The sequence below is a fragment of the Telmatherina bonti genome, assembly GCF_933228915.1.
Source record: "Telmatherina bonti genome assembly, chromosome: 16".
NCBI classification, from domain to species: Eukaryota; Metazoa; Chordata; class Actinopteri; order Atheriniformes; family Telmatherinidae; genus Telmatherina; species Telmatherina bonti.
This window is the reverse complement of record NC_136614.1, coordinates 31,446,148-31,457,541: the sequence shown is the minus strand read 5'-3', so window position 1 is coordinate 31,457,541 and position 11,394 is coordinate 31,446,148. Positions and strand designations below refer to the sequence as shown.

Here is an 11,394-nt window from a genome sequence, read left to right as displayed (position 1 = left end):
TCCACATGTTTGACATGTCTACAGTTATCTGACAAAACTACAATAAAGTAGTTTGCTGTTGCTGTCGTGGTTCGTCGTACAGAAGACAAAAAAACGGGAAAACGTTGCAAACTCTCAGTGCTTTTTATTGTGTTTGACAATATATGTCCTTTGATACAAACTTGTCCCCTAATGTTTGTCCCCCCCCCCCCCCCCCCCCCCCCGTCTCGCCATGCCTCAACAGCTTGGATAAAACCATTAACACTGGTTGTACGCCGACACGCGGGCAGGAAGGAGACTAATTTCATGGAAGGAATTTGGTTTAGTCGAACCAAACGTAGCTTATTCTCGTGAGTTAATATTCCAACAAAGTGCAAAAAACATTTAAAAAAAAAAAAAAAAAAAAAAAAGAAGACCATTCTGCCCAGTACACGGGCTAAACAAGACTTAAAAAAACAAACGACAACAAAGAAAAGGTATAAAACACTCGTACGTAATTGAAAATACACAATATAATGTACATTATAACCACTGTGTACCACTGGAAGAAGAGACTGGGAGAAAGGAAACAGCCAGGTAGCAGTCTAATACAGTGGAGCTACAGGGGCGGGAATATGACCTTTGGATAAATGTAGGAGAGTATCGTAGACTTAGCACATCACATGGTCAAAGTCATCCAACAGCACCATTGCAGACTTCAGTTTTCAGGATCAAAGATACAAAGATACACAAAAGTCCATCTGCTTTCCTTCAGGAAGGAAACAAACAATAAAAAAAACAAAGAAAACATGTAAAAGAACTTCTTCTTCATGGCTCACAGGCCCTGATTTATATTTTCTTTTTTTCTTTAATAAAAGTCTCTGTTCACACTCATCCATCTGTCCAGGTTTTTATTTCTTTCCTTTCGTCCTCTCACGCTCGCTTGCCTTCATGCAGCTGCATCTAATCGGGGAAGCGCTGGCAGGCCTTTTTCCAGCGGCAGGCGGTGCACCACTGGTCCTTACGCTCCACTCCGTACACCTTCCGGCACTTCTTGGCCTCCCCGCGACCCTTCCTGAAAACAAACAAAAAATCATAAATAAAAAAACTTCTCATCCACCAGCAAAAGTTTTTCTGCTTCTGTCTGTGGGATGAAACTGCAGGCTGAGAGACGACCAAAAGCGCTGCCCAAATATCCACATATTTAAATCAATATATTAAGAAATGGTACTATAAAACATCAGAAACTATGCAGAATGAAGAAGTTTGATATAAACTGTATTATTATTATTATTATTATTATTATTATACAGTCTATATCAAACTTCTTCATTCTGCACTGTTTCCTATCTGTTATAGTCAGAAATAGAGTATAATTATTATTATTATTATTATTATTATAATACCATAGGCAGAAAATGGATGGATGGATTATTATTGTTATATATATTATATATATTATAGTATTACTCTATTGTATCAGTGTTATTATCACTGTATTGTTGTCAGCACAAATATTATTACAAAGTAGTTTTATCATAAAATTTATCCAATAAAGACATATTGATTGCATACTGAACATCGTTATTAAAATTATTGTTTTAATATTTATTGTTTTAATATTAGATTAATTATTAGATTATGTAATGCTTTGTAGTGATTGTAGTTATATGACTGAAAATTGTTGTAATTTACTGAGGTGGGATTACATAACCACTTCTTTTGATCCATATAAACTTTTTAAATCAATCACATAAACAACTAAACAAATACATAAATGAATAAATAAATAAACAATTAAATAAATGAATAAATACATAAACAAATAAATAAATAGATTAATTGAATGGACTAACTACAAGGTTATAAGTGTTTCATGTGTGCAATCTCTGCATAAAAAAGGCTCATAAAATGATTGAAAAAAAAAAAAAAAAACTCTGTTGGAGGTAAAGTAATGTGACTTTTAGGCTGTGAAATGTGCCGAACGCGAGCGGAGTTGCTCGGTTTATACGGCTCGTTTCCACAGCTGCACTTTCACTGCTAACATGCTCGTCTTTAGCAGATGTTACCATGCAGATGTGCATGCTGTTACCATGACCGAGTGGGCATCGCTGCTAGCGAGGCTGCCGACTCGTGAGCTGCGTTTAAGTTTTAATACCTGAAGGAGCAGTGAGTGCGGGAGGGAGACGCGCTCATGGGCTGCAGCCTGTTCTGCTGGAGCCACTGTTCCCCAACGCTGACAGACCGGCAGCGAGGTGTCACCATCTGACGAGACAAGCAGACATTAAATGCAGCGGCGGTCTGGCGAGAGACAGACAGCGTGTGGGTTTGCACACGTATGAATGCACAATTGTAAGGGGTCGGTGTAAGCCGTCTGAAGAGCTCGTTGGGATGCTGAGTGCACGCTGAATTTCTCGGACAGACATATGTTAACTACACGAATTCCCTCTTTTCTGTGACAGCCGGCTTCTCCATGTGCCTCCAAGGCGGCTTTTCCTGATCCGACATGCTCAGACAGAAACTTTATTTTGGGGGGAGATGATTCCACTTTCAGCCAGCCCTCATTGTGTGTATGAAGAGAATAACAGAGAAGACCTACCGGAGGGTTACTGTGGCTGGAGATGGAGGTGGAGGGGGTCCAGCCCTGGCTGCACGGACTTCTGGGGGCTGCAGATACCTGGACAGGACCACAGGCCTGCAGAAGGCAGGAAAGAGGAGACATGATGATGAAATGTCCAAACACATTTAACCACAATGAAAAACAACAACAACAAAAAAACCCAAAACAAAGAAACAAAAAAAAACAAAAAAACAAACAAACCCACATTTAACCACAATAAAAAAAAAAAAAATTAAAAAAAAAAAATTTTTTTTGTTTTGTTGATTTTAAAAAGATTTAATAGAGAAAATTTGCTGAAAGAAACTGAATAAATAAACAAAACTTGAACCAAAAATTCCTAAAGATAAAGCAGATGTTGGAAACCACAACATTCACCCCAGCAGTCAAACACGGTGGTGGCAGTATCATGCTGAACGATGCTTTATCAATAAAATCTGAGACATTTTTCTTTTTTGTACATGACAACAACTCAGACGTGAGATCTTTTGTTTCTCTTTCACCAAGGATTTACAGATGAAATGGAACTTTTTCCCCCTTCTTTCTTGTTTTTACGGATATTTTACTTATGCAGCTAATTCTACACTTCAAGCTGCTGAGGGGGTGTGTGCACGGGCACTAATGTGCATGTCACTATCTGCTCTTCTGCTAAATGAATAAAAAAAATATCCAAACTGTAATGATGGTAACTTTAAAGCCTGCTTGCTCCTTCCGTGCACGTGCACGTGCACCAACATCTGTCACCTGAAAGATACTTCCTCCTGATTCACTTAGGTTTCAGGTGTTGGTTATACGCATACCACAAGTGCTTCCTTTACTCAAACTCTCCTTGTGGTTGTAGAAATGTACCCACTTTATCATGGCAATGTCATTTTTAATTTCACAATTAGCCGCAGTTTTTTACACAATTAATTGGTTGTAAAAATTCATCCATATCGTCACTTTCCACGGCCAATGATCGACCAGAGCTAATATGTAGGATTTCTTTAACGCGGCTCTACTATGCTATTCGTACTTCTTGGAGACCCGCAAGAAAAAAGTTCTTCACCGGCCGCCGAACTGGACAAGATTTAAGTTTGAACAGAATTGTAAACTTATGTAACGTAGCCGATAAATAAACCGTTGGTCAACAGAAATTACGACTACCCAGCCCTCCCCTCCAGCAAAACCTCGGTGACTCGCTGAAAACACCTTTTACTCTTCAAAACTACACCGATCCACAGCCACTTGACCCCACCCCACATCACCATGGCAACCACGTAACTCAAAACCATCCACCCAGTGATAATTACCTCCTGAAACAAGACTCACGGCTCCTACATAAACCTTAAAGACCGATAAGGAGTGTTCAGGGGATTATGATGCAAAATTAATGCATAAAATTGCAATAATCGTTTAATCGTGATTAATTCTTCGACAATGACCGTACCAAGAAATGTATAATTGTGACATCCTTTGGTGTATCAAATCAACCAGTGGCAGTTCACCTGACGATGAGGATGGCGTGGGCGTTTGTGTTGCCACTCAGAGGTCAGAGGGGCTCGCGGTGACTAATGTGAAAAGTTTTATGGAGCTCAGCTCTTCCTTTTTTAATCAATAAGTCTAATCTATAACACACACACCTCCGTGCAGTAGAGAAAACACAACTACAACTTAAACTACAGCAGGAAGCCTCTGTTCAGAGTGCAGCTCACCAGACACGACTTACATGTAAATTCTAAGACCTGAAACAAGAAGTCTGATACAGCCAAACTGTTAAAAATGCAATCTATTTCAGGCTTGTTATTCCAACCTACTGCTGTACCAAACAACCAAAATGCCAGACTTTTAATGACCGCTTCCTGTGTGGTTGCCCCCACCCCTCATTTCTCCTCCCTGTGCAAAGCGCAAGGCTCCAAAAGCACGAGGCAGGAGCTACAGACTGCGATGGAGAGGAGAGAGACCATTACCGTTAACAGCGAGATCCCCAAAACCAGGAGGGAAAACAACCAAATGCCCATGCGAGTGTTAATCTGCGGTCAGGCATTTCATCACACACAGAGAAACACTGCTCCACCGGCAACACTGACCCTCAGATCAACCCAACCTTTGTACAAGCAGAGCTCGCCTGCCTCGATGAGGAACATCAAGACAAATGAAGCACTAAAAAGAAACTTTAACAGTTGAATAAGCTAAAAGTGGGCAATGGTGTGTGTGCGTCTCGTTCTAACCCCTGCGCGACAACACTGGAAGACATCAGACGGTGTTTTCCTGCCTTTTGCTGGCTGGTGAGAGTCTAGTCTTCTTGGAAGAGCAAGCATGCCAACAGCTTGCTCTCTCACTGCCACAAAGCATCCATTTACAGGCTGTGCTGCTCAGGGTAAACGCAGGTCACCAGTGAAATGTGCTGCTTTGTGATGCATAAACAACACTGTAGCTCACTGGCTCGTTAGAGGGGCTGTCTGCTGGTGGGTGCAGGGTAAGGAAGACCTCTGAAACACCACCAGGACTGTAACGTGAGACTTCCTGCACAGAAGCTCCAGTCTAATAAAAGTCCATGTGAAAACTGAACTCCTCTATATGAACAATAATACATCTCTGGTTTGAATTAATGTCTTTAAATACACAACTAAAAACACATCATTTGGGAACAATTGATTGGATTGACAGTTTGGTCACACTTTTCCATTAAATCCAATGGGAAAGTGTGTCCAAATTTTTTAATGGACCAAAACTGAATCATTTAAGCCAACATGTCTTGTACTGTCTCCCCCCATTTCCTTTGAATAGTTTAAATCCCTAAAATACTACTTTCCTCCAAAGAACTGAAAATCTAGGAAGCAAATTAAGTATTTACAGTTTTTTTTTTTTTTTAATCCAAATGGTCCACACGAAGCTAAACATAACTACAAATATAAAAAACACTATAAAGAACCAAAAAAAGAAAAAATCAGTGCAACAACACTAGGAAAAAATTTCAACTAGCCAGGGATTCATAAAAAAATGTGAGCAAACAGAAGCAAAACCCTGGAATCAAATAAAAGAAAGAAATATATCTTTATTTATCAGCCAATATCACATATGCTGAAATTAGTCCTCCATCATCAGGTACAATATACCTTGCGCAATGAGTAGCCATATTCAAACCCCCAGGGAGTAATCGAATAGTGGGGTTAAGGGCCTTGCTCATGGGCCCACATCAGGTCCTTCAGGCTAAGTAACCACCATCACCCAGTAGTCATGTGACCATAAACAGTTTTTGTCGTGAAAATAAACCGCGCATCGTACCAGCATCCATGTTGAAGCGTGCAATGTGTTCGCATAGTCTCCATTGGTTTTAGGTAGAAAATGATTCATAATTTCATTCAGTTATATTGATAGCCTCAGCGTCAAGGCTGGTGGCGGTTGGACTGAACCAATGCCCTGATCTACCTGCCGAGACCTGGTTAAACGCACCGATGCAATGGATGGATGTTCAGTTTCTCGACCTTGTAATCCGCTTGGTTTCATTGGCAGCTAAGGTCAAAGTTGGAAGGATTTATTGCAAACAAATACTTTTGGAACTGAATGGTAACGTTTCACTGTATTGACTATAGGGACTCTACACTCAGACGTGAAAAAACTACCAGTTTCTCGAAGCACATCGGTACTTTACAGCAGGTTTTGTTTGTCTATCTCATCGTTACGTTGTCAGTAATGGTTCTGTAGTGTTTCGATCAGAGGTACGTCTCACCAGTCACAAAACGGTCTAACTAGCTGCATTTGCATTACCTTTTTTTTTTTTCGCAAAATAGTTTCAACAAACAATTGCTATTTGCGTGTGTTTCCATTGAACAGTTTTTAGTCCATTAGCCTCAAGTTTCGTAAAATTTTGTTACTCTGGTGAGATTTTATGAAAATTGCGTAGCCATGTAGCGTTATTTTGGGGTTTTTGTAATTGCTGTGGAGAATTTGCTATGGCTTTTCGAAGCTTTACTCCCTCGTTTTCTTTTATAAAACTCGCTGAAATTTGCTGTTGTTTGCGCCACACAGTGCCATCTTTGCCGGAAATGAACTTGTCATAACCCCCAACGTCACATCCGTGGACACGTAAATGCGAAAAAAGGTGTTTCCATGACACTTGAAAAACCACCTCAAAACGTTTTAGCAATATTTGAGACTTTTTTTCAAAATGTAGGCGTTTTCATTAGCGATTTTTTTTTTATTGCGATATTTAGTTTTTGCGCAATCTTAGCTGTAATGGAAATGCACCAGCTGTTTAGAGACTTCAAGGTGTTCCTTCAGCATCAACACTCTTAGCTGCTAGCCGCTATCACGCCTTTCAGGGCTTCTGTGTCTCTTCGGCAGCATGAAGAATGATCTCGTCTTTGACGCTAGAGTAATTATGTTCTTGGCAGCCAACCACAACACAACTTCCTGCTATGTTCCCGTTAAGGAAAGGGCTACTTGATTATCTTTTGGATGACAGGGAAGGGGAGGGGTGACACACAACCTCCAAACGAAGACTGTCCAGAACCGCACTTCAAACGAAAGGGTATAAAATATGGATGCTTGTTGCTTCGGCTGATGTAGCAACTAGTGACGACTTCTGATGACGGACAACGGTAAAGTGGAGGCATATCATTTTTCTAGGGGAATGTTTCCACCTTTACCCCCAGCCCCTTTGTTTTGAGGGATGAGGGGTCGTGAAAAGCATGGGGGAGGGGTCAAAAAGAGAAATGTGATTGGGCCTTGACAAATTGCCGTCATTTGAACCCAATACTGCCCCTGCGATGGACTGGCGAGCTGTCCAGGGTGTGCCCGGCCTTTCGCTCAAAGACTGCTGGGATAGGCTCCAGCTTCCCCGCGACCCTTTAATGAATGAAACGGTTCAGATAATGAATGAATGAATGAATGAATGAATGAACCCAAAACCATATTTAAAACCTTTAAAACCTAATGTAAAAATGTGATGGACGGGTTGTAATGTTGCTTCCTTTTGCAATTTCTTTTTAGATCCTTAAAAACATATGAACACATTTTTCTTGCGGTGTCTGCTGCACCCACCTGATAGAGATGCTCAGAGTGGATCTGCCAGAAGCTGCTGGGGGCCGACTGGCTGAGCGGACTGGGCCTGTTTGGGCCAGGCCCAGAGCTTGAGTTGGACCTTGGCCTTGGGGCCAGAGGGATCTGGAGTTCTGAACCTGGAGGGGAACCACAAGAGACCCAGCCGGGATGAACAGGAGGGGCCTGGCCCAGAGCCTGCTGGGCTGGAGCTGCAGCAGGATTGACCTCCACGGTCTCACAGCAGATCTTGGTGTAGTAGAAGTCCTCCTCCCTCTGGGACTGATCTGATCCACTGCAGGGTGTGAGGTCGGGACAGAGCAGTGGACACAGAGAAAAAAAGAGTGAATTTTGTGTTTGGAGTGTCACTGAAAGCAGCACTCACTGCAGCCTAGATATCTCCCTTCCCTTCACCAAGTCAGAGCTCTTCTACCATCTGAAAATTTTATCTCCTTCTTGTTTTTTTAATGTTGTTTTGCAGCTCAGAAATGTTCTTAAAGGCTAAACTGTCTGGTTTCCACTCCACCTCAGGCTGGAAAGTGGTCAAACAGTGTACACGCAAACCTCTCCTGCTGCTGTACATCATCACAAACTAGTGGCGATGAAAGGATCAAATCCACAACTCAAGACCTTATTAGAACACTTTATTTCTGGCATACCATTAAAACTGCATAATCTGCAGGAGACTACATGCACATCAGTTCAGTTAACAAGCAATAATATTCGGTACATGAATCTTAATATCCCGCGACTGACTGGAAAACATATCTGAACCACACTAAATAAAAAATAAAGCTGCTCTAAAAACATATCTGCTCAGATCTCTAATCTGATTGGTTCATTCTTTAAATACATATCCCCGATATAGAGTCGTATAAAAAGGAAGAACACCCTCTTTCTGTCTTCACAGACTTAAAGAAGGAAAATACACCCTAAAAAGATCAACCCATTGGTAGGAATAACAGGAAATAACTGTTTTCTGGTTTAACTGTCGGTGTCGCATCACTGTGGAGGGATTTTAGTCGAGTTGGCTTTGCAACTTTGTTTCTGTTCATTGAGATTTGCTGAATTTGTTTGTTGACGACACAGCATTTCTATCAGACTGAGGTCTGGACTCATTTCAGCACCTCACTGTGTTGTAGATCTGCTGCTGCGTTTAATAGCCGATGTCCTGTTGCATGAACCGTTTTCAGCCAACTGGCCACATTTCAGGAGCAGCGAGTTGTACAGGTCCTGTGGTTGCAGAACAAGCCCAGATCATCATCCCTCCACCACCGTGCTCGATATTTGCTATTAGATTTTTGCATTGATATGCTGTGTTCCAATGTTCTACTTTGCATTGCAGTCAAACATCTCTGTTTTGGTCTGTCCTGATCTAGATGTCTTGTGGTTTGTTCCGATGAAGCTTTGCAAACCTAAGCGCCGATATCAGTTTGTTCAGGAGGGAGGAAGCTTTTTCCTAGGATTTTTTTTCCCAAACAAACATGTTCAGTCTTTTTTTGATTGCATGTCATGAATTTTAACATCTCAAGGAACATTTAAATCAGCCTTTTTGATTCGAATCCGAGTCTGTTTGCTCGGAAAGTCCGTTTTGTTTGGGGAATCGTAAATTTTGATTTGAATGAAAGAAGCGGACCAGTTTGCCTACAAACGCAAAATCTGCCTGTTTCTAGCGTACCAAATACAGGAAGTAAACTACAAAAAAAAAAACTTATTCCTGCATTTAGCCTGCATTGTGGGTGAATACATGGCGATTGCCCTTTGCCTTGTCTGATGTTCATACTGCGTCCATTGTTGCAGTGTATTTCTGCAGTATACTTGCATAGGACACAATAAAAACCCAAAACAGCGATAGTTTGGTCTCCATGTTTAACTCGCAAGTAGAGGAAACAGTTTTCTTCTTCACATGGGTCTTGTCCACTCTTTTTCTAAATACTAGTGGAGCGCCACCTTTGGTGGGAATGGGGATATATTATTGTAAAGGTTTGGCTGGTTTGACCAAAATGCCGCATGAACACCATCTCGGTCCACATGGATACACCCCCCTACTCGGTCCCCAATCAGACCGAGTCTAGCAGACTATCCTGATGTGAATGCACCCTAAGTCAATGGTTCCAAAACTGGGGGGCTGGCTAAGTGGAGAAAATGTACTAAGTGTGTAAAAAAGTATTCCTCAAACATGCAAAATAAACTTTAACTCCTGGACAGATCGGCGCCTTCCATTACTATTTTCCACTTCTGAATAATACGTCTCTTAGCAGAATGATGGACTGCAAATAGTTTGAAAGTAGTGTTATAACCTGTTATAACCTGTCTTTCTTCCTTGTATGGCATTGTGTTAACGCACCTGAAGGCTCCACAGTAGCTAAATTTATCCTCATTACTCCAAGCTGCACATTGCATTTAACATTTGACTGTTTTTGTTATTAAGTCATGTTTTGTTCATTTCAGGTTTTATATTAATCATAAGAGCAGGAATTATTATTTCCAATGTTGTACTTCTTATTTATCAGCTATGTTTCAGAGCTTGTGACAGAATATATATTCTCCCAAAAATTGCATGTGCATGCACTAGTATTTAGAGTTCAAAAATGACACACCAGATTACTAAATGATACCCAAAACAGAAAACTGAGACATACAAATGGCCGGAATAAAGAACAGACTGCACACGTATGTATGCAATGCTGCCTGATGGGCACAAAACAACCAGCACTGTGCAAAAAATCACGCTTATAGGACTTAAATCACAATTATGAAGCCAATCAAAAGAATAACAACTCATAAGAAAAGAAGCAAAAATATCGACAAGATACAAAAAAAGAAACACAAAACAAACTAAGACAATATCTTCATCGTTTTAAACTTTCAGTTTTGGTGTTTTTGTTGCTGGTTGGGAGTGAGGGGAGCACTTTCTACGGTGGCCCTGAAGCATCACAGCAATACAAAAGAACTCCACAATTACAATTACATTTTTTGTGTGTTTCTCTCCCTGATACATGCACGAAGATATGCCACAGGAAAAAGTGGCAACAGAAGTTTCTGGGTCCCCTCCTTCACCATCAGCCGGGCAATGACCCCGGGAGAAGTGATGACGAGCGGTGGGGCAGTTTGCCACTTAGATGGAGGAGAGAGTGTTTTTCGCTGGAAAGATGCTTTGCCAAACAAGAGACATAGGTCTTTCAGGCCAAAATTAATCATAAAAATAATAAAAAGTTTATAACAAAGCTATGATTTAGTACATATTTCTTGCAGGCTGTTGTCTGCGAAGTCTAACAGTGTTCATTGGAGGTCTCTTAACAAATAAGGACACTTAGTTGGAAATTTTCGCTACTTGAAGTGGCTTAAAAGAATAAAATGAGTAGAAGTTTTTTTTTAGAATTGTATTAATGTGAAGTTAATCTACTGAATGGAAATAAAGGCCACTCATCTATCAAGTATTAACTCTTTCTAAGTTTATTTGCAAACTAGCAGTGGTCAGGGCTGTGCTAAACATTACGACATGATGCTACCGTGGGGTAGTGGTTAGCACTGTGGCCTCAACCTTCGATCCTCGGCTGAGGGGAGGTTGTACTGTGACCTTTCTGTGTGGAGTTTGCATGCTCAACCCGTGTATACGCGGATCCTCCCGCTCACAAGACATGCATGTTAGATTAGTTGCCATGGTTAATCAATCACTTCTCACGTGTAAGTCACTTTGCATAAAAGGTAAAACTAAATTAACGGTTCTAACAGCCAATACCAAAAATAATAAACATGATTTATCATTAGTGTTTTACCAACTTCACACACCATCC

General features: G+C 40.9%; 1 protein-coding gene across 1 annotated transcript in view; it reads right to left on the bottom strand.

The window, feature by feature from the left end:
• Positions 1-358: 358 nt before the first annotated feature.
• The window catches only part of znf395b (zinc finger protein 395b), a 19,527-nt gene continuing 8,491 nt past the window's right edge, over positions 359-11,394 (bottom strand). Inside the window, exons 7-10 of the mRNA XM_079255377.1 lie at positions 7,601-7,892; positions 2,558-2,653; positions 2,117-2,223; positions 359-1,033 (exon numbers count right to left, since the gene is read on the bottom strand). Coding sequence (XP_079111503.1) covers positions 922-1,033; positions 2,117-2,223; positions 2,558-2,653; positions 7,601-7,892 — 607 coding nt within the window. The 3' untranslated portion in view covers positions 359-921. The remainder of the gene's footprint in view (positions 1,034-2,116; positions 2,224-2,557; positions 2,654-7,600; positions 7,893-11,394) is intronic.